General features: G+C 38.6%; 1 protein-coding gene across 1 annotated transcript in view; it reads left to right on the forward strand.

Annotated features, from left to right (window-relative positions):
• Nucleotides 1-23,970, forward strand: part of SPOCK1 (SPARC (osteonectin), cwcv and kazal like domains proteoglycan 1) — a 322,581-nt gene that overhangs the window by 213,236 nt on the left and 85,375 nt on the right. Inside the window, exon 5 of the mRNA XM_074838874.1 lies at nt 5,748-5,880. Within this exon, the coding sequence (XP_074694975.1) occupies nt 5,748-5,880 (133 nt within the window). The remainder of the gene's footprint in view (nt 1-5,747; nt 5,881-23,970) is intronic.

A 23,970-nucleotide genomic window follows, 5' to 3' on the forward strand; every position in this document is an offset into this window, starting at 1 on the left:
TACTAATACTAAAGTTAATTTACAGCTTCAATTGAATTTGCACTTGGATCATCAAATATAACTACATAAAAGCACAGAATTGGTCTTGCTTATAAAATCTGTTGATATTTTGGTTGTTTCTAGCTGGCAGTGATAAGACAAATATTAATTGAAACAAAAATTTTCTGGTTTAAATTATAATTTCTCAATTGTTTTTCTGAGTCATTTATAGTCATTATTTTATGTAGCAATATTATAAATCTTATTAAAATATAATATGTCCATGTTTTCTGATAAGTTGTTGTCTCAAAATTGAACACTTGATACACTCAATTTGCACATTCTGAATCAAATTTACAAGGTCCCATTTTCAATTTCACGTCTTTATAGACCACCTAATCATATCGTACTATAGTCACCACAGCTTCACGTAGAGGCTCCATCAACAAGAGAAATCAGCTGCAGAGCAGAGACTAAGAGATCATTGTCTTCTTCATAAATACATTAACTAAAATATATCAATGAGTTCAGTAAATGGTAAGAAAATGAACTTTGTGCAATGGTTTGGAAGTAAGTATTGGGTGAAACTAAGCTATCCATTTCATATCGACTCTCACTCCCTACGTTGTGGTTGTGATGCTCTTTGTTGATGCTCTCCAGGTTTCACCCTAAAAGATAAATTATTCCCTTTGAAAAATGCTACTTTAAAATATTTTAAAATTTCAGTTTTCCAAGAGTATTTCAGGGCAAATAAAAATGAAATTATTCATAGTTCTAGGACCTGTATAAAATTTAAAATGAAATGTAAATAAATTGTAAATGTAAATAGACAAGACATCATTTTTGTGCGAGTGACTTTGTTTTGGCCTCTGGCTTTGCCAGAAGTTATTTCCATATATGCTCTTCTGTGCCCTGCTGGAGAGAATTGTTATAAACAAAGATGCAGAGATCCCTAAACACCACAGCCCCTATCGTCCACTCAGCGTTGGTCAGGAATTAAGGCTGTGGATTTCTGGAAAAAATATGGCTCAAAGTAAGATGTTTTCTTTGAGGCATTGAGTTTGATAAACTTTTGCTGAATGAAAGGCAGCGTTCAAACCCCCTAAGCAGGTTGTCTCGGTGCCAAGAGCCAGGAAAGGCTAAGCTTGAGGCACACCTGGAAGCCTTAAAATTTTGGGTGGAGCCAGCTTTCCTAGAGCTTCTGAGCTCCCTTTTCCATAGCCAAAGCTTTGTGCTTGGACGAGCTGTGTGGAAGTGCAGGTGTTTGTGGCTTTGGGCAGGCTGTGCAGCGTGGCTGGCCAGGGCTACCCTGTGTGGTCCTGGCATCTGGCATCTGGCAACCCTGCTGCATTCTCCCTGTTCCTCTGCAAGCAGAACAGATGTACTCTCCCTGTATCTTCACAGGATGTGGTAAGTAGTATGTCTGTGTAATGAGTAACAAAGTTGAGTCAGTGTACATTCTCCCTGCAGTGAAGTGTGGATGTTTTAAAGCACTAAAACTCCTTTATGCATTAAAATGTTAAAAGGCTGAATTCTGTAAAACTTAACTACTCCTTAAATCTTATGCCTTGCAGTGCATCGGTTCACCAGTCTGAAAAGCAAAAGCAGACAGGGTTTGCCTCTCGGTCTTAATACTTGAAGAAGTCATTCATGTCTATTTGCTTCTGGAATATTGCAAATACTCAGCCCGCTTGTCCTTACAAATGTGGCAGACTTTTACCCCAGTGGGGAGTTTCTGGTTTGTTCTTTCTGCACAGTTATTTTCTAATGATTTGTAGTAGATACTTTCAACTCTGAGTCTTAAAGCAAGTTGGTTAAGTTGTCAGAAAAAAAAAAAAAAAGCCTAATTTGCTTTGGCCTGGCTTGCTCCTGACATGTTTATTCTAAAACAAGATGATTAGCATAGCAAAACATGTTCCCAGAGTATGTGAATGTGCACTTCCATTGAGAAGGGATTTGCTGGCTGGCTGCTTGTGGCAGCCAATATTCTTGTCTAGGTTTTAATTTGTTTGTTTGGATGTTTGATGTGTTGTTAGGGGTTATAGGATTGAAAAGCTTCCAAAAGTCTTACCCAGCCTCTCAAAATATCACTCCAGAAAAATACATGTTTACTTTTGGAAAATAGATGTTCTCCCTAGGAAATAGGTGCTTATCTGTATTTTTGGCGGGGGTGTGAAATCTGGGTATCCAGTAAAAACTTTCAGCTATTGCTCACTTGGCCAAGCTGACAAAAATTATTTTTGACGTGCTTCAAATACAGTGTCATTTTGCGCTATTGTTTCTGACAAAATTGTAGCTTGAAAAGAATATATTAATTTTTGAAACCCAGGTTGTTTCTTGCAACCAAAATGGCTGCTGTATGGTGCTGGCAATTACATCACACACACAGAAATTAGGATCGCAGCAGGTTTCTTGCAGCAATCCCCTGCCTTGTTACGCACGTTATATGAAGTGCAGCTAAAATTGCTAACTTCTTCTTTTTAAAAGAATAAAATGCTCTGAGGTGTACTCCACTGTGAACTCTTGTTATTAAATATCACTCTCTCTGAGAGAATAAATTTCCTTTTATTATCAAAAGACAATCCTGAAGAAGAAGTGGGGGGGGGAGACAGGGGGAGGGAGAATAATGTTTCCTTCAGCATCTGTAAGTGAACTGCTGCAGATCAAGCTCAGGTGAATCCGTTCCAGTCCCAGGCTGAGGGGGAGGCTCTGCTTTCACACACACGGCTTGTGGTTGGCTTCAAGGCAGCTGCAGTGAGAACAGAGCTTAGGCCTAAGGCTGTGCATGTTCTTTTTACTCTCAGTAAAGTGATGGAAGGGGCCACCAGGCTTGATGAGCTGCTGAAACAACTTGAAATGGACAAAATAAGTTACTTCTTTTTTTCTTTTTTTTTTTTAAGTGAGGATGGGAGAGTGGAAAACATCATCAGCTCCAGAAGAATCTTGCAATATGAATCTTGAAGCAACCAAGGCAGGATTAAAGAAATTAAGAGCAGGGAGGGTGTAAGGCTATTGAGAGAGGGACGAGTAGCCATGTCCAGAGTGGGCTGTTCTTCTAAGGTTATAATGTAAAATGTCTGAATGTTGTTTGGTCCACAAGTGCTGTACAGTGTATTTTATACTTGCCACTCAGATCCTCAAGATCCTGTGATTTGTTAGGCATCAGTCTAGCTAAAAACTTCAATCTACATTTGATTTTGATGAAGTGCTCATTAGTTCAGTCACTCATCTCCATCCTGCATGCTTTGTGGCTAATGGCTTTGATGACGATGACACTAAATCATGCACTTCAAGTTTAGCATTGCTTAGCTGTTTTTCTATAACTAATCCTAAAACTTTCTTCTTAACAATTTTACATATAGACAAGGGTCTGTCTTTTGAGATTGTGGAAATCAGTCTGTGAAAATGTAAAAAGTCTGCTTTGTGCCATGATCCATCCTTCTGCGGTCTCCAAAGGAGAAGCACAACACCTTTCACATCTGTCTCCCGTCTCTGCTCATTGGTATCTACAGTACTACAAAGATATTTTTGACCCTGAGTTTGTGCGTTTCTAGAAGTGCAGGGCTGCAAGTAAAGTGAACAAGGAAATTTTCTTGTCAAGCTGAAATGCCAAAAGAAATGCCTGTAATTGAAACAGTTCAAGAAAACAAGGTAATCATTACATTTTAGTAACAAAGCATTGTTGGAGGCGAGGGGGCTGCAGAAAAGTCAGTTACTCTGGAAAACTTAAATAAATGGTTTCTACGGCCCCAGCATAAGAGAGCCCGTCTGCAGAGTTGTATTTGGGGGTTCCGAGCCAAGCAACCGCCCATCTGCAACATTTAGCATCTGGTATAATGGTAACTCTGCAAGGCAGAAACCTTCTGAAAGAGGGAAAGCTGCTCTATGCATTCTTCAAAATAAGAAAATTTAGTCTTAAATACTAGGCTTCTATTTTCATAGTTATGATATGATTGGATTCCTTCTGTGGACACAAGCTTCTCAGTAGTACTAGTCATCACTGTGACAAAGGTTAGACTTGAAGAAAACTAGAACTGAAATGAAAGAATAAATTTTTATTATTTTAGCAGCTGAATGTGTCATTACATCAGAGTCAGTATTGTGTAGCAAATTGCAAGCTGTAGTGAAATTGCTTTAAAAAATATCTGTATATATTTTTCTAAAACCGTGATGAAGTCATTCAGCGGCGCATTGAAATGTATTTCTAGCTGAACTGTTATATCTTTTTTTACTGTGGTAGGAGAACAGATGGCAGTTATTTTTCTTAACAGTCTCCAGCAAAGCTGATGCGATGCCTTGCCTTCCCTTGTAAGTGCTTTCAAGTGAAAGACAAGTACACATGACCAAAATGAATCTGCATTGTAACATTGACTTGTGGTTTCTAAAGCAAACTTTTAATCAGCTTATAACAGTAGGCTGGTGATAATTACTTAATGTCGTATCAGTCAAGTAGGTCATTATGACAGGAAAATGAGCTATTAATCAGAATCAATTGCACATGTTTTGCAATAAGTTTTTGGAGCAGATGTCTTTTTCATAGACATTTTTAATGCAATAATTGAGTAGTCCATGACTTGAGGACAACTGCAGTCACTCCCATGGTACAAATGCATTTGTAGATTTGGAGATGCTCTCTGTCACTTTATAGCATTCCTAGGGGGACTGTGATTGATCGGAGAAGAACAGCTGTTCAGTAGCTGGCATGTGGAGAGGGCTACTGCATGTACAACGGCAAAGTTGTTTGGTGATTGTATGCATTGTTATAAACATAATATAATGTTTTTCAAAGGATTTTGTTTTAAACTTGTCGCTACCTTAACAGAAACTTGGCAACTCAGAGAAGGCCTGGTGAAAATGTCTCTAAATACAGCCTGATGTCATGTTGTTTGCCTGCTTCACCAGAAACGCTGTGTAGTTCAACAAAATGCTCTATTCTTAAGGCATTTGTAGTTATAAATCAAAATGAAGCTGCTAAGTATTATAAATCTAGGACTGCCTACCAATGTATGACTTTTTAGATCACCTGATATGATGTGCCACATTATAGAAGCATTGTTAGGAGCTAGATTTAATTTACTTGCTTTAAATTAATACTGTGTTGAAAATCCAGCTTTGCCTTATTCAGAGAAGCTTTCGTTCTTCTGCTTTATACAAGCACATTCAAAAAAACCTGGTGTCTCTTTGTGGAGGTGTCAGCTCTGCACAGCTGTGGGAGATTCAACGTGTTACTGGTAAATGATTAAGAGGCAAGTTGGCATTGGCCTGTCAGCCCTGCACAGCTGTGGGAGATTCAATACTTAAGAGCCAAATAGACATCAGCTGGTCAGCTCTGCTTGGGGAGCTCTGTTTTTGCACAGACTCGGAGAAGTGCTGGTCAGTCCTGTGCTGGCTCAGAGAAGCACCAGCTCTACTCTGCACAGGCCCAGAGAAGCAGCAAGGCTTGGAGGAGGAACCGGCCTTGGAAGAGAGATAAGAAACTGCCAGGCTGTGCTAAGGTGGATAGAACTGTTTGTGGGAGAGAGGGTTGATGACTGTCTAGTTGCTGATTTGCTTATCATGAAGTGAGAGCTTGAATGAGAGTATAAGTATTATTGTATGAGTGCGTATTAATGTAAGAAGAAAAAAACATTTAAAGAAAATAAACAGCCCTTGCCCTGCAGAAAGAAAGAACACTGTGACGTGTGAATTATTTTGGCTGCTACACCTTACTACAGCTTAATACAACTTAGTACAACTTATTTAAATTTAATACATCTCTTATTTTACAGCCTTCGACAAAAGAAAGGAAACTTGGCTCAGAAGCACTGGGCTGGACCAGCTAACATTGCCAAGTGCAAGCCTTGCCCAGTGACGCATGCCAACGCTGTCTGTGGATCTGATGGACATACATATACTACCAAGGTAAGTTCTGCTTGTCACCTGGAATCCTGTCACCAGTGGTCATCCAGGCTGTAGCGTGAAGATGAAATAGCTTTCACTAATAGGCAGTGTTAAATTACAGTCTACTTTAGTTTTGGAATATTGTGTATTTTGTGTAAGAAATGATGATAAATGTAGATTTTTACATATTTGACAAACAGCAAGTCAGAATGACAAATCAGAATCTTATGACTCTCATGATTCATGTTTCTCTAAATAGCTCGTTCTTGCTAATGAAGTAGAACACTTTCAATATTGATGATGCAACAGAAAAAATTCATTTGATCAGATTGGCTTGTTCAGACAAGAGGATTTTGAGATAGTTCTTGTTTTTAAGATTTGGTCTCCAGATGGTAAAATAACTTGGCAGTGTCATTGTTCTGTGAAAGACTTTTTAAAATTAATTAATTATTTTGTTTCCAGGCTGTGTGGGTGACATATTACAATTCATTTAAACCACAGTTTTAATAGGTTTGTCTGTGAGATGCAACATATATGATACCTTTAAAAAAAAAAAAAAAAAAATCCCATAGCACAATAACGCAGTGGGGATAAATTGGCTCATTGTTATATTGAAAATGTGATCACCTTAGGGCTTGACTCGATAAAAGAAACTGGCTTCACAGCCATTCAACAGTCCAGATCTCCCATTATCAAATAAAGCCTTCCGTGTCTCAGATACATGTTCCATAAACAGCACGTCAGGCGCTGGAAGTTGTGTTTAGGGAATATCCCTAAGGTTTTCTTCTCTTCCTGTATGCAAGGTGAGGTTTGACATCCAGTAAAACTACCTTTTAAAATCCAAAAATAGCCCCCCAAAAATCCAGGAAAATAAAGTGATTGGGGAAAAAGTTCTCTGCTGTGATGTAACAGTGATGATGATACTGCAGCTACATTATCTTCTCAGCTGGGCAGCTTGAATTTTTCATCCATTAATGAACACAAATCTTAAAATGCTGCCATGGCTAATTCATGTAAGCCTCTCTTCTATTCTGGTTGAAGGATTTGCATGGCCAAAGGAGAAAATCAGCAGAAACTCTCTCATCTTTGCACAGATAGTCTGCAGAAAAAGGGCTCCAATTGCCTGTTAAGCAAGCTACTCTTTAATACTTGCTAGGAGTATGTAATGTGGTAATTTAGTATTGGTATTTAGGATTAGAACTGGGCTTATTTTGAAAACAACTTTTTCTGTCTGAAAAGATACTCTGTAGTAAACAGCTTTCATTGCATATTCTGTCATCCTATTGAACTAACTTCTGTGCTTCTTACCTGCATCTCTCTTAGCTCTGAGTCTTTTTTTGACCTATATTTCTTACCATAAGATCCAAATGGTTTTCATCAGAAATTCTGCCAATGTTATAAAGTCACCAAACTATTGTGACTATGATATAAGCCTGACAGCTATAATGAAGGCATCAAACAGTTCCTGTTGCTGACGTGCCTGACTATCAGACATACCTCCTAGAAGTTGCCTCTCTTTGAGTGGTATTATTTTTTTTAAAGGGCTTTTAAAAGATTTATTCTGAAGCAACTTAGTCTTATCTTCATTTATTGTGCATTTAACTATCAATTGTTCCTGTCCTAGCAATTGAAAATTACAGTATATCGTTGGTCTCTCAAGTGCAGCAACTTCTTTTCCACAAATTTTGTCCGTGTTCTTTACCACTGCCTGGGGAAGGTAGGCTTTCAGTGCTTTTTGAGTCCTGTTCCACAGGAGCGATTGCTTGTCACATTGCATATTAGTAGTTGCTTTTTCTAGGTGGTTGGTTTTTTTTTTTGATTGAAGGCTCCTCCAGTGTCATGCTGATTGGTAATCTTTCTGTAATATCCAGTCCTAGTGAGAGGATACACATTTGCTTAACCTTTACGCAGCATCAAGGATATGTTTATAGCAGTACTATTGTTCTTTGCTGTATGCAGTACGTTGTAAATCTGTATGTTATCACAGTAACCTCTAGAACATCATTGTCTCTCTACAATTTCTTCTAAAAGCTCTGCTACATTGATGTTGTTTTTAATTTTTTTTTTCTTTTTTTTAAAAAGACAAATTTTGGTAAGTGAACTGAAAATAGTTTAGGCAGAGCATTAAAACTAAATGGTATGTTTTAATCTCCTAACAAGTAACTTTTTGTTATGGTCAGTAATGATCATGGATTTCTGGTGCTTTTATGAACAGAATACAACTGCTTCCCTCAAATTCACCATTAGTTTTCACCAGATAATGTGATCCTTCTTTCTCGCCCTTAGGTCACTAAAATCACAGCTTTTCTTTGGCAATTTTCTTTCACGTGCAGTGCTGTTGGGAAGTGTTATTTTTGGCACTGCAGTGCTGGCATGTTCTAGTATTGACTGTGAAAATGCGAAAAGGTGGACATTTGAGTGTGGGCAAATACCACTCTACTTTGCATATGTTATGTTTTCGTATCTGGTTCTGCATCTGCTGCTTGGTGGATGTGTAATGATACGCTGGACAAATTAAAGGATTCTTGCTAAGCTTGTCAACCAAAGATGGAGAGTAACCATTTCAGGGGAAAGAAGTCTTCTGAGGTTGTATATTGGCCATCTACTCCCACAGGCAGTATACACATACACACCAGCAGTTTGATCCCTCTTGGCCCAGTTTTATTTTTGCTTTTTCCTGACAGCGCAGCAGGGGATTAGGCGGAAGAGAAGGTTTGTGCTTAGATTTCATGGCCTGGCAGAGCAGCATCAAAGACTTTCACTAATGACGGGGGTTACCATTCAACGCTGTCAGTAATGTTTGTACTGGGGATTGCTCTTTCCATACTCTAAACTGTTAGCTGAGGTAAAAATGAATGAAAAGGAAAGGATACAACAAAAGTATGACTTACTGATAAAATGCAGATCAAACTTGGGTGTCAATAAATGCACAGTAATTCACATTAAAAGAAAATAACCAGATATACACATCACAGGCTCTCATTTAGCCACTTAATCTCAGAATAATTCTGGCTGTTTCTCGGAAGACATTGTAATGATCACTGCCAGGCAAAAATGCAAATAATGTGTTAAAAAAAGGAATTGAGAACAAGCACAAACCATTATTATGTTTCTCTGTAAATGCCTGGACTTCTCATTGCCTTCATTTATCATGACTTCATCTCCAAGTTGACATGGTAGAACTACACAATGCTCAGAGAAGGGCAGTAATGGCTGCCAGAGGTGTGGAACCTTCAAGGAAGCACAAAATTAGCTAGAACACTTCAGCATGATTATACATGAAGTCATGACTAATATTGGAAGAGGAATGTTGTACTTCATAATACAAGACCTAATGAAGTTATAAGTCAGGTTTCAAAACACAGAAATACTGTTGTTTTTCAGCTCAAAATAAAATTGTGAAATTCACTGCAGCACAGTATTGTGCAGGCCAAAGATATAAATGAGATTTGTATAAATCCATGGGGAATGGATCCATTGCGGGCTGGTAAACCTCCAGCGTGCCAAATCCCTAATCCAGTGATGACCAGAAGCTGGGATGATTTGTTCTGTTTCTAATCTGCTCTTTCTTTTACTCCTTTGTAGTTTTCTTACTTCTAAGGGTCTGCAACTTGGCAGGATACTATGCTGAGGGATCAGAGGGCTGAACTAATGTGGTTCTTGGATTCTTATGCAAAAGTAGAGACATCCATATCTTTAGATAAGGCAAGCTGATAATGGAGCTAGCATACTACATCAAAAGTAATTCTCTTTAAGAAAGGAGCATATTCCTCTTCCATTTCAACTTTGACTTCATTTGAAATTTCTCTTTAAACAGGTCCTAAGTATTCCTTACATCACTGTTTGGCATTTTTGGTTTCTACCCCTTCAAAGTTTAGTTTCAGACTTTAAAGTAAAATTAAGACTGCAGAACTTGATCTGGAATGATGTTCAACAGAGCTTGAGGAAAGTGGAGGACTTTGATTTGTTCTCTTTTTATGAAAACTTCAAGAAATCTTTAAGGATTCAATTTTAGGAAAGTAACATAAAATGCATTTTTAGTTGTTGTTCTTTTAAATGACGCCTTAGTCATTCCTGACTGGATAATAAAAACTTCCACTTCTAAAAGCTATATGGCAAAATAACAAAAGCATTATCATCTTGCTGGCTTGCACTGCTTGATAATCCTCAGACTGTTACACTCTTTGTTCTAATGCTTTCTGTGGAGACTACATTTTGAAAGAAATCATTTTGCTTATGTTAATTATAGTGCTGGTGATTCTGGGAACTGACTGTGCCCATCCACCTCAATTATAAGGGATTAGGATTCTCTGAAAGCAGCCATTTGCAGAGCAGTAGAGGAAATGTTATTGGCCCAGCAGAAACATGGGCTATGTGGCATATTCCTGAGGACTCTTACTGCAGTGTGGTGTTATTCCTGGATGTCTCTAGAGGTGCTCAGTAACTGATACTGTGAGTAAAAAACAGTGAAACAGAATCATGGATCCTTGCTCGTGTTAACATGTTGGGTTAACAGCAGGTCCAAGCATCCTCAGTAAGTCAGTGCAGCAGACTTTCTTAAGGTTTTCTAACTGAATGGCTTTTCCTCAAAAGCAACTTTATTTTTCAGTTAGTGAAATTTTCTTCATGAAGAAAGACATGCCTAGAGGCAAGAATTCCTTGATAAAATTGGGGAAAGTGATCCAACCCAAAGCACTCAATAATACAAGGGTCATAGGAAAAAAAATATAAAATATGAACCACCACATGTAAGCTTACTGGTTTAGATAGGGGCTCAGGATTTTTAACTTGTTCTCTCAGTTCCATGAAATACATGGAAGCCTTCAGCTTCTCAAGTAACTTATTGATGGCTAGTCAAAGGAATCTTTTTATCTTTTTCACATTCCATTGGAAAATATTCAAAGGTGTTAGTTTCCACTGGAAAGGAAAATGGGAAAATGTTAAAAAGTATGATAAGTCCATGGCCAGATCTTGTGCTAAAAGGGATTTAAGTGTCACACTATCACAATAGGAGACACAAGGTGCTGAGTACTCTGATGGATCTTAAGTTGATTTAGCTTCATATGTGGGAGTTGTACTGCTTGAAAAATCTCACCACCTGTTAGGCATTAAACCTTGCTGGTTCTTTTTTTTGAAGTGTGTTCAAAACTTGTTGATCTGGGTTATTTCATCTGCTTCACAGAAGTGCTAAAGTTGAAGGGGGTGAAGATGTTTGGCTGTGGCGTGCGGTAGTTTTTTTTGTTCTTGTTTTTTTTCCAGATGACAAACTAATTCTGAGCGATAGGAATCTTTAGTCACATCAATGCTTGTGCATTACAGAATTTGAACACAGCTGTGGCCTGTATGTACTCAGTCCTCATACCCTGCTTCCAGCAATTATTCCTAGCATTTTTTTGGACTTGTATAATTTCTGGAAACTTTAGAAACTCTCTATCACCCTTTCCTGTTAACTTTGGACTCTATGGGCTTTAGGTTTGTCAGAAATTTTACTGAGTCTCTAGTTAATGCTTGAAATGCAAATATTTTAAAATGTGTACTCTCTGTCCCATAATACAAAACTTTGTAAAGAGAAATTACTGTTTCCTTGGCATAATGGCTCTATTTAATACTCTGACAATACAAAGTACTTCCATAGTATGTTGCAGTCACAGTTTTCAAAGCTCTTTAAAGTACTAATGAATTAAGCTTAAGAGGTAAGTAAGCCCTGTAAAGAGTGCTTATATAATTAGTTAATGTTTTTGTCAGCAACACATTAAGAAGAATAACTCTGTAGCTGTCAGTTTTACAGGAAGTTTAATTAAGCTAGTTAATAAAGCAATTACCTGAACATGACAATGACTGCACTTAACTAATCAAAAAATGAAAACAAGGATGTTCTTAAATTACAAAACATACCACCTCAATGACTAATGGTCCCTTCAAAGATGGAAAGGTACATTGGTATAATTATTATGTTTCTAATTAGGTGCATTGTTGTTCTGCAAATTTTAATTAAGTCATTGCAAACTAATTAAGTCCATGATCATGTCTCTTTTTTTGTTTGAAAATGGAAAAATCACCTCCTGTTGTCATAACATTAGGTAACAAATTTGATACTAAGGGATGTGCAAGAGAAATAATTTTCCAACAGTCTTGAAATGGGAGAAAAAATAATGACCAAAATAACAAGACACGATTAGTTAAATCTGTGCAATGTGAGGACTGCTACGTTTAATTAGGAGGAGTCTGTATTCAGAAGCACAATTAACAAGTATTTGTTAAAGTGTCCAAGTGCTGAGTATTTAGTGCAACATGGTTTGTTTTTTTATAATCCAACTGTCGGCTGGATTCCCTGTCCTCTAGGTGTGGGGTGCTGTGATCCAGCTGTGATTTTGCACAGCTTTCCCTGTCTGTGGTTTGTCCAAGGGATGACTCAGCCTTTCCTGATGGAAAACAAGATACACAGCAGAGGCTTAGCAAGCGTTAAGACCTGTCTTGTCCTCAGTTAGATGAAGAGTTGGATTAAATTCTCTGTTAACTTTTAGCTTTGGTTTGGTTTTGTAAGGAAAAATTAAGGAAATAAGAGGTGGGAGGTGGAAGGAAAGACAGGAAGAGTAAGACAAGGTAGGGTATGGTTAAATCCACGGAGAAGAAAATTCAGTCATCCTTATGCATTTGCTCCCTGTACAAAGTTTAAAGATTGCTGGTGAGAGGTACAAACATAAATTATTCTTTCCTCTCCCCCTCCTCTCTTTCTTTATTTTCTTATTTTTAACTGATGGACTCTGAGTTCAGAGTCTAGGCCTGGTGTAGTCTATCATGGCTTGAAACCTGGATATGGTAGGTCTGGTAGATTACCCAGTTCTTCCACTGACCTGTGTTGTGATTCTGGCCAGTTTGTGTTTTCCTCATTCATAGTTTGGAAAGATCTGGACTCTCTCCCTTAATAAAATACTGGAAGAGTTACTTTGAAGTCATGATGAAAGAAGCCTGCATGATTTAGGGGTTGCGGGGATATGATGACAATGTTTGTTTGTGTTAAATGTGTCTGTATAAGACGTGACAGCACCATTGCTAAGTTTCCTGGAGTTTTCTGATTGAGCTGGTTGAGATTTTTAATGGAGTATTACAATATCTTTTCGTAGAAATCAACAGGCTTCATGGGATGGGACTGTTCTGATGAAGTTTTCTACAGGAAGAATGTTTTACAGCATCATTACTACTTCTTTATGCCAGTAGTAGGTTTTCAACATTCATTCCTATTTCATTATTTGATTCATTTTGTTGCAGGGGGTTTCCTATCTGTAGTAATACATCTGGTGTGAGGCTTTCAGCATTACTGACTCTATTTTCACAAACAGCAACAGGGAAACTCCAGAGGTCTGTGGGAGAACTAGAATTTGCCTAATGCCAAGAACCTTTGTAGATCCCTCGTTTGACTTGGGCACATCTCGCTACTGTATTCCCAACAAGGTAGATGTTTCCTCAGCCCATAGTCTGGGCCAGTGAGACTGGAGTCCTATAATCCAAAAGCTATGTGAGGCTGTTATTGCATAATCAAGTCGTAAATAATAAGCTTTGTCTCTCAGAAGGCAAAATACAGAGCTCTGTACTGTGCCTAGCACAGCTCCACAGTTTGACTTGAAGCATGAGGTGAGCAGTTATTTTGATGAAGTGCTGTTTATCCCAAAGACATCCTGTTGTTTATATTTTTTTTTTTCTCTGCATGGTCTCAAGGAATGAGCAGAGAATCAGGAATAAGGTAGACCTCAATTCTTACGTACCTTGTAATCCATGCCAATGTCTTAAGATAGTTCTGTCTAAGGGGTATTTTTGAATATGCTCAAAACCCAACATTTATCTTTTGGTCAATGTACTCAAAAAATGGCTTTTTGTCTCCTACGTTCTCTCCAGTGCTGCCTCGTAGGGGTGTTTTGGCCACAAATAAACAATCCAGGACAGATCTGTGCTGTGCCCTGGTTAGGGTAACCTTTATTAAGCTCTGAGGGAGCTGAGAAGTACAACTTTTGAACTCTGCTCAAATAACCATGCAATTCAGTAAATTCCTGAGCTTCCCTTCAAATCCCATTTAGTTTTATGTTGAAGTGGAGAAGCTTTTGCTTCTCAATGGTGTCAGATAGTAAATTCAAAATTCTGAGCAATCCTCTACCAATTTTATATCCTAACTGGGAAAAACTAGGCCTGCATAACCATTGATCTGTGCATTGTGGCTACTTCTGGGACAGCTTCCCAGCTAAACCCCATGAATATATACATATTTGCAAGATTTTTCACCTGGTGTAGTACAAATTGTGAGAACAGCCCAAACAGAGGCTTCTGCAGTGAATCAACAGATAGAGGAAAAAACAAAGAGCTCTGGACAATTTGTACAGGGTAAGAGCTGCTTTTTTGTATTGCCAGGTTTGAGATCCCAGGAATTAATGAGAAATTGCTGTGGCCCAAGACATGATGTTCTTTCAGAGACTGCTTGTTGCTATCCCTTTAGTCTTTGCGTTAACGAAGACTCCTTCTGTTGCTATCCCTTTAGTCTTTGCGTTAATGAAGACTCCTTCTCCAGTTCTGCAAACACAGATTGGAAAAAAAAAAAAGACAATAAATCTCTTTAATCCCATGAAGAATTCTCTCATACAGAGGAAAGTGATTGGTTTTGTGGGAAACTGGCTACTGAAAAGTCTGTTGAATCCACAGGTCAGTGCTGGAAAGGGAAGAGGGTTGCTTTGGTTCTCCTGGAGGCTGGTGATCTCATATCCTGCATAAAGGCAGGAGAAACAAATATTGGGGGTGTTTTGGGAACAGAGTTAGATGGATCACAGCTTGGTTTTGTTCTTTCTTTGTATAACTTCTTTTAAGAGAGATTAGTTAAAATTCCTACCACTTTGGTTTGTACTGGGGCCGGTGAGCAAAAGGCCCTGACAGAAAGCAAAATCTATCCGAAGTTGTATCTCCAAGTTTTAACAACTATGGGTTAAGCAAGTTGGTCTAATTGGGGTATGGCAGTGTTTATCTCCTTTCCATAACCTTGCCTAGCAGGGAAAGGATATTTTTAGTTTGTTTCTTCATATTCTAACATTGCTCAGTCCAAAACAATTTGTCTTTGCACAGACTGGGTTCTTTGCGATTAACATATTTTGTCAGTTTCTAAATCCATATTTTCTTCTTTAATTTCTGAATCTGTTATTTTACCACAGTTAAGGCTTGTCAGGGTTGAATGTTTTAATTATCAAGTTAAGCCCACAGAACCTGGGGGAAATTGCAGTAAAATGTCTCTATTAGGCATGTTGCTGCAAGTGGTAATTCATATTATTTTGGTAACTTTAGTATAGAAAAAACACTGCTCTAAACTCCCTAAAAAAACCACTCAATATGTAGCTGCAGCAGTGATATATAAATACCAGGCTGGGAAATGCAGTATAAGAACCTGTGCAAAATAAAATAACCTTCAGATTTCCAACAAATGTGCACCATCGCTGAGTGACAAGAAGAGAAGTAGTTTCAGGCAGCATAAGGTTGCTTCTCTCTCATCCAACTCACATTCTTTACAAGTCAGTTTTCCTAAATGGTTCTGATAATAATCATACAGCTCTGTAAAGAAAGAGCTCATCTTTTTGGTGCTGCAGAAGTGCAGGATTTTGTGGTTGTTGTCTTGAGTTTCACCAGTACTCCCACAGGATAATAAACTGAATAACTCAAAAGTAGTACACTATTTTGGGGCTTTTAAGCTTTTTATTAATTGCATTAATTTAAATGGACTAGAATTCAATTGATAGGATTCACTTAAATGTATCTTCCTTAAATTGGATATATTCATTTGATGTTTACCCACTAAGAGTCTCTAGAACTCTTAGTAATCGGACCTGCCGTATGATAATGCAGCTTTTCATGTTTACATGTTAGTTGTTACCAGATTACCCAAAAAAACCCTATATAGGGGGAGTGGAGGATGGTGTGTGTGGGCGAGTCGTATGTGTGTAAAATGCTCTTTGCCGAGGTATTGACAAACAACAGCGAATATTTTGGGGTTTTGTTACAGTAATTTGTAGCATGCTAAAATAATTTTAATCTAGTTTCGTATTTCATTCTGGTTTTGGTGTTTTGTGGGGGTTTTGGTTTTGTTTTTTTAAAGTGGGGAGGGCTGACTTTCTTTACATAGCAAACTCCAATGCTGAAGAAGGGCAATTCATTGCAGGAAACTTTTGCTCACTATGCCTTTGTGATTTGCCCACATATGCTTCTCTTTGAGGGATGAAATAATGTTTAGAATGTCACTGACTTTTTTTCCTTCCCGTTTACAAGCTTCTACAGTGTTTTTATTTAGGCACCCAGGTAACTACTGCCAGTAATTAGAAGTCTGAATATGTAACAGTCCCACTGTTGGCTGCTCATTATTCCAAAAACTCAGAAAAACAACCTTTTTCTAGGGACTGTTTTTAAATACATGCTGAAGTCTTACAGAATTCACATCTCATGAGACTGCATCTCATTAGCGTCCTGAAAAATAAAGTTATGTGCCCATCTTCAGAATGGAAATTGTAGTCCTATCAGCCATGTTTTACACAGTAAATGAACATCTTGGTTAGTTCTCTAGATTACTCCAAAAGTTGGGGTTTTTTTCCTGGTGCTGGTTGTTCTGTGGCTGAATTCTTTTTTCTTCTCTCTTTTTTTTTTTTTTTTTTTTTAATTTTCATTACCACATTACATTAGATTTATGAAAAGTATTTGTTGGTGAAATGAATCACCAGCAATGACTTGCTTGGGCACGTTACCCCAAAGGAGAGAACATTAGATTCTGCTAGAAGAAAAGCATAACTTGGGGCTTTTTCCTTTCACATGTGTGGAAGAAGCCAGTGCAGAATGACAGAAGACAATGTACTTTATTAATAAGCTTCTGCATTAAAATTACAGCAGGTGCACAGGGAGAAAGAAGAAGCAGTGAGTAGACTGTGCCTTGTATACTTTGAATTACTGTGTCAGTAATGATGGATGGAGCAAACAATAAAATTTGACCTGTCACACTATGCTTATGAGGCTATAAGCCTTAAGGCATTTGTAATTGGCTTCAGCCAGCAATGTTAATGAAGGTGGATTGGAAAATTAGGTTATTTGAATGATACAGACTGCTTTACATTTTTAGTATTCAGAAGAAAAGGCTAGAAACTCAAAGGGACTGGAGCCGTAAGGCTTGTTCTTTGTAAACTGTCTCTTGTCCCTTTATAATAGAGCAGGCAAAGGAATAGTTTTTAGATAACGGGTTTGTGCTGTGTAGAATGTGAGCTATTTAAAATGATTCTGTGGGGCATAGTTTTTAAACAGTGTGTGGGAGGTGCAATGCACATAGTTTCCATTAACAATAATGGGATTTATGTGTGTATCTTCTTTATATTATGCATCATGCTCGAATGTGCCCCTATAGTATAATTGGACTAGAAAACGCATCTTGGGGTTGACATTACTCAGTGAGTTGTCAGTATGGCATGAAGTGCACAAGTGAACACATTTATCATATTTGAAAAAAATCTGTGCAGTATAGATGCACAACTAAATTAGGTTTTAAATAGTCATGCACAAAGCAATTGCATCATATTAAAGATGTTTAGTTGGTGTTAGAAATCACATTGATATTATACACATAATATTGAGGAGATACTGTGATAGTTGTTGCAGGTAGAATGATACGAGTATTTTCCAGTGAAAGCATTTTATAGAAAAATGTCAGTCTGAGCTCACAGTGTTTTCACCAAAATCACTACTCCGAACTTTCACTGAAACTAAGGCAAAATTCAGAGAGGAACCTGTCTGGGCCCTCAAAATATCCGTACCCTGGGCTGCAAATCAGCTGAGAACCTGCTCAGTGCTAACTTGCAGGTTAGTAGTTCTTCCTGAGGAGACAGGGAGTGTTTGTTTGTTTTAAAAAAGGTGGGGGGGGAAGGTGGAGTGGTGGAGGTGGGACAGAGTCCTCCAAATCTTCAAAACATGGAGTCATCCAGATTACCTTTTGATGGTATTATAAGGATTGGGCCACTTCTAGATGACTTTGTCTTTTCCCTTCAAGGGCCATTCATATCCTCTTCTCCATTTCCCTCTCCCTGTACCTCCAGGTACTCTGCACTAAGGCCTTTACTCCATCTCAACCAAAGGAAATGGCCGGAGGGAGTTTGGGTTGTGGAGAGGAACTGAGAGCATCGTAGTGATCAGCTGCAAAGGGTGTAGAAGGTGGTTTGGAACTGATGGTCTTGTGATAGAGTCTGTCAGAAGGAGGAATAAGAATGCTCAGAATATTATAGTGGGGATGGGAAGATGTAGGAGGCAAATTCATAGAAAAAGTGGAGTTAGTTTCACTGTTTGCAGAGCTGACACATACTGGGCCTATGTTCAGTCACTGGCAATTAGATGATACAATGGAGTTCTTGCATTCACCGAGGGTTTTTTTTGCCCAGAGGTAATACTACACAGAACCGAGATGGAGAGCTCAACTGGTTGTGTTCCCCTCACCTGTGATATTTTCATCGTAAATACAGGAAAGCAGAGAAGAGAGTTAAAAATCCGTAGAGTTATACCTTTAATATTTGTTTCCATATGCTTCAAACCATTCACCAATGGTGTATACTTTTACTGTTTTATTGTGTGACATACAGAAATAAATATGTAGAAAGAAAGGATTACAGTCAAAACCACATTTTTCTAGTTTGTGGTAATATAATCCTAGTAAAAGTAGCTTCTGCTGCATATATACTTCTTTTTCCTAGAAGAAAATGGTGTATATTTTGTTCCACTGTGTGACAGCGGAGGATATTTTCTTGTTAATGCAAGTTTTTATCTTCCATTGTTGTTACCTGTTCAAATTGAGAAAAGAATGTGAAGTGGGTCATTTTAGGTCTAGCCAGCTGTACTCACTTTTTGTTGCAGGAGATCTTGATGGAAAGGTAGGGAAATAAAAGAGAAAGGGAAGTTTCCTAGTTTAGATTTCAGTAATGCTGGTTGTGAGATCTCAGTATGAATTTCTGCAGATTGATAGAGCAGACATCTCGAAAGAGTTGTAGTAACCTGCATTGTCAGGTCAAAAAAGACTTTTTTCTTTTTTTTTTTTTCCCCCCCAATGAGTGATGTGAGGGGGAGAGTGCACCAAAATGTCTTTTAAAGGAAAGTTTTCTCAGGTAGCACGGACAGGGTAAAGAGCCTTTGGAACCTTCAGCAGTTCAGTGGGGATGGTGATGGCTTCCACATGCTGCTTCAGTCAGTGGTGTAGACATAGTGCTATATTGTATTTCATGGTGAGAGTGACTTCAAAAATGTAATAAATGATTAATAGAAAAGCAGAGGCTTTCAGAGGGGAGATGGCACTGTTATTCAAGCTGTCTCTTCCAATTCCTGTGTAGGACAGAAGAGACAGGAAAACCTTGTAGGATGCAGTTCTAATCTGGGGTTTTGCCCAGCCTTGCAGAGTTCACGCTGCAGGACCTCTGCAAATAGATCTCGTGTCCTGGGGCAATACATGGCAGCCTCACGTAAATCCTCCCCGTTTGATTATGTGTCTTCTGCAGATTCAATCCACCCCGGCGTGAGCTCTGGGGTGGCAAACTGAAACTGCTGATGGGGCTCAATCAGCAGGGGAATATTTTTGTCCTAGTCTGCAGCTGTACACCACATGGTTCTTGAAAATTGGCCTGCAGTCTTAATATTTTCTGTTGAGACATAGAATTTCTTTTCTTACAGACATGTAATCACATCATGTAATGCATTTTGTCTGCCACCATGCACTCTTCTGGCTTTAGGTGAATCTATGTTTTTTTATTTTCTGTATTATATTTGGGCTGTTTCCAGTTCCAGTTAGGGACTAACTGAAGTGTTAGATTGGTCCAGCTAACTGGAGAGATGGAATCTGGCTTTTTTTAGTTCATCAGTAACTGTGTCCTTTTCTCACATGTGATAAAGTGCATCTTTTCCACAGCTTTCTCACACCTCCCTGGTTTAGGATGACACAGCATAATTTCTGTAAAAACTTGTTATGGCTGTAAATCCTCTGAAGCAGCTCTCTTCTTCCATTATGCTTGAAGTAGAACAGATTTGAAGACTTGGAAGTCCATAGTTGGATTTCCAATTGCAGCTCCAAAAAAAATGACCTCTTCAGAGCAGTGCCCTGTTGGAGTGCAGGATGCCATCCCTTCGTGGTACAGCTCCCTGAGAGCTTGGGGGGAACATGTAGCACCTTAAACTTGAGCAGATGCAGATACCTAATGTTTTGCTCTGAAGCAGACTGCTGGGTGAACTTGAGACTTGCATAAAGTACTACAGTATTTGCTCAGATGAAGGCCAAGTCTGTCAAACTGGGGATGAGTCTCTTTAACCAAGTAATAAGTGATAGGACAAGAGGGAATGGCCTCAAGTTGCACCAGGGAAGGTTTAGACTAGATATTAGAAGGTATTTCTTTACAGAACAAGTAGTCAGTCATTGGAATGGGCTGCCCAGGGAGGTGGTGGAGTCCCCATCCCTGGAGGTATTTAAGAGTCGGGTTGACATAGCGCTTGGGGATATGGTGTAGTTGAGAACTGTCAATGTTAGGCTAATGATTGGACTGGATGATCTTCAAGGTCTTTTCCAACCTAGATGATTCTGTGATTCTGCTTACAGGTGGCAGCGCTGTGCCCTTAGCGATGCCTGTGTCTGGGGATGAGCGGGGAGTGCCTCTGCACCTGAGCTTGCTCGCACTCGGACAGTTGGCACACAGGGCCCGTGACAAATAAAAGTTATCTGTGGACACTTTGTCTTACAGTTGGAGCCCACGTCACTGCAATGCAGTGGAAACTTAGTTGGCTTTTAGATTTCTGTGTGGTTATTTTTCAACTCTGTGATCTGAGCTAAGTTGGTTAGTTCAAAGCGTTATTATGACATCAGGTATTTTGTTTGTTCACAACTTTTCCTGGCTTCACTATTGCTCACAAGACAGAATAAATAACAAATAAAAGATTCTCCTTTAAAATCGCAGCTTGCAAGAAAGACAATTTAATATAAATGTTGGGTGCAGGTGAACAAAAGACAAAAGGCGGAGAATGTTTCTATTATTGTTTCACAGGATGAGATTATTACCAAAGCTAAATTGTAGTCATTTAGATGCTTTTAATCTTCCCCCTTTGTCTTTCGAATATGTCTTGAGGCTGGAATTAGTCCTACCCCTAAATTTAAAACTCAAGTTATCAACAAAATGGCACTACCTCAACCTGTAGGATTTATCTCTGCACGGACCATACTATTGACCCTGCCAAACAGAAATTACTGTAATACTTTTGTTTTAATATTGACTTAAGGTAAAAGTAGAACTGATGGTGTTTTCAGAGAGACAATGAAAAAGAGAACTGTTCTGGAATGGAGGCATTGGCAAGGGCGCATATCCAGAAATGCACAGTACTGCTTATCAAATTTTAAAAAAGAAAAAAAAAAAAAGCCATACTATAGGTGACGGTATAGTTGATTCCTTTGTGGATGTGAAAGACTGGCTCCCATAATTCCTATTTCCATTATTTTTGCTCCACTTCTTCCATCAGTACTTACTAGGCAAAGAGGAGGATCAGCACAGACCACCACGTGGCTTTTACATGCTCCTCCAGTGGCTAGGAAGAGACTCATAACATCTGTTGTCACAACTGTGTGACATTATTTTGTCTTTTAGTGTCATTCAGAGTGTAGTTGTGATAAAAGGTGAGGGTAGATCTGAGGATAGAGTGATCTTTACATATTTTTAGCCAGTAATAGCACATGGGAGTGAGATGAACCTCTGGTGAAATAACTAGGATATTAAAGGGAAATTTGAAACTGTGTCCCCAGATATTTTAAACCTAAAATGAGTGTATAATCACTTATTTTGGCTGTCAGATCCATGGCATCATCAAGCCTTTAGCCATATTTGGATATGACTTAAAGTACACTTTATTTCCACCCTTTGGTTAAGATTCAGTGCATAAATAACAACTTTTTGACCCAGGTCAATCAACAGCCCGTTCTTGTTTTTGTGAGCAACTTTTTTATTTTGACCTAACTATAACAGAGTTGTAAATGGAAGATCACAACTAAAAATGGCATAAATAGTTATTACTTCTCTTAGCTGCCTCTCTAAGACTAGCAAATAGAATTAATCAATGGAATTAATTATCTGTGGAAATGACATCATTACGAGGCAAAAGCAACACCAGGACTATCTATAAATTTTAAGCAGAATATCTAAAGATATAAAACTGAACTCGGCAGAAATTACAAAATAATTAATCGCATTCACAGGGGTTCCTACTGGGGATTGTGGATGCACTGTTTGAAAAAACCTGTCTTATTAAATACAATTTAGATTAGATAAAGTGCTAAAAGCCTCCTGTAGATCAAGGCTTCAACTTGTTAATGGACTTTTTCCCTCTTAACTTCAGATTTTCAAGTTATTTCAGGAATATCTTGCCTTTCACACAAATGAAAGCTACTTGCTAGAAATTCCAATTTTAAAGTCTCCGTGTTTAACATTCTCGAGAGGTATGTCACAGAGGCACCTGCCACCCAGGGAGGGCTAAATGCTCTGAGATACATTGTGGAGCTTAAAGATTGAAGACATGTACAGATCATATGTAGTCTTTAAATTGCAGGGAGATGGGAATGAAAGCCTAGATGTGCTGCACTAGGCTGGAATGTGGTCTGGTTTGTGCTGGGTGCCAAACCTGGGACTGCAGGATACATGTCATGACCAAATTCTGCTGAAGTTGGTATCAAAAGCCTTTCAGTTCAAACAAACAAACAGTAGAAAATAACCAGTAAAAGCCTGTATAAGGAAAATGGAAGAGGAATGCTAGCCTGTACAGACACCTCTCTGTGTTTTCAAAACTAAAATCTGTCATCATGGAGCCTGTATAGGAGGGTTAGTACCAGGAGTGTGGTTTATTACTTATATATATCTTGCACAGGCAACACTGAGCAAAGAAAACCCTTCTGAGTTATAGAACTCTTTGATGGAATGCCATAAGGTCTTTCATTTTAAGCCAGTAAATTCCAGAGCAGTAATTTAAAGACTACACTTTTCCTTAAATCTAAAAGCATGTTCTAAATCTCCTTGTATTTAGTTTGAACACTTACCTGATATGCCTGATCCTTCATTTCCAGACTGTGAGTTACATCACCTGCAGGCTCTCTGACACACCTTTTGCCTCCCGTAAGGTGACTTGCCCAGGAGAAGGCACTGGGAGGCAAAGAATGTGGTCAGCCCTGACACGAATATGGGCTAAACAGAAAACAGGGTGGAGGTTTGTGCTCCTATAAAGTGCACAACTCGCTATGTGTGGTGGCAAAGGGGTATGTCAACACCAGTATCTGCAGGCAGAGTACTTTCAATGGGAAGTGAGTTTTACCTGCTCTAAGATGCCAGTATTACTAATTCACCCAATTTGAACCAGGTATTCTCGCCAGACACTGGGATTGCCATTTCATCTGGGCACCAGAGGTGGGGTGAGACTCTGCACCCTCCCACAAGGGAAGGCACAATCTGCCTTTTGGGTTTTCATAAACAAATTTTGTTTGGCTTTGATAGGATATCAGTGCTTTTGATAAAGCTATCCTGCAGATGCTGGTGCTTAACACAGGGGTTAGATGGGGACGCTTCAGTCTTCGAAGATGTTTGTCTACTTTCTTTTCAGGAGTAGTTTTACTTCTGGCAGATACTGAATCCAGTCTTGCAGCTCTGAGTGTTCCTACTGATGCCAGAAGATACAGGCTTCAGGTTGAGGGTAGTTAACTGTTACAGTGTTCACTTATCTATTTCTTAGGACCATATAGAGTCTATAAAAAGAAAAAGAATCTGTTCCTTGGGAAATAGAAATAGGAAATAGTTCATGTAAAGATTAATTCAGAATGCATTTATGAAGCAAGAATGTTATGAGCTCATATGGTCGTACACAGAGATAACTTTTGCTGTCAAATGCAGTGAAATATTAGATAAATACTAGTTTAATAAAATGAATAATATATAAATTGATGACTACAGGTTAGGATTAAGCAGAAGAGATATGTGAATTCAATCTGCAGCAAACATCTTCCATCTGTGCTAAAGACTCACAGCATCAAAAAAAAATATAATAACAGGAGATGTT

This window comes from Strix aluco, chromosome 13, assembly GCF_031877795.1.
Source record: "Strix aluco isolate bStrAlu1 chromosome 13, bStrAlu1.hap1, whole genome shotgun sequence".
Lineage (NCBI taxonomy): Eukaryota > Metazoa > Chordata > Aves > Strigiformes > Strigidae > Strix > Strix aluco.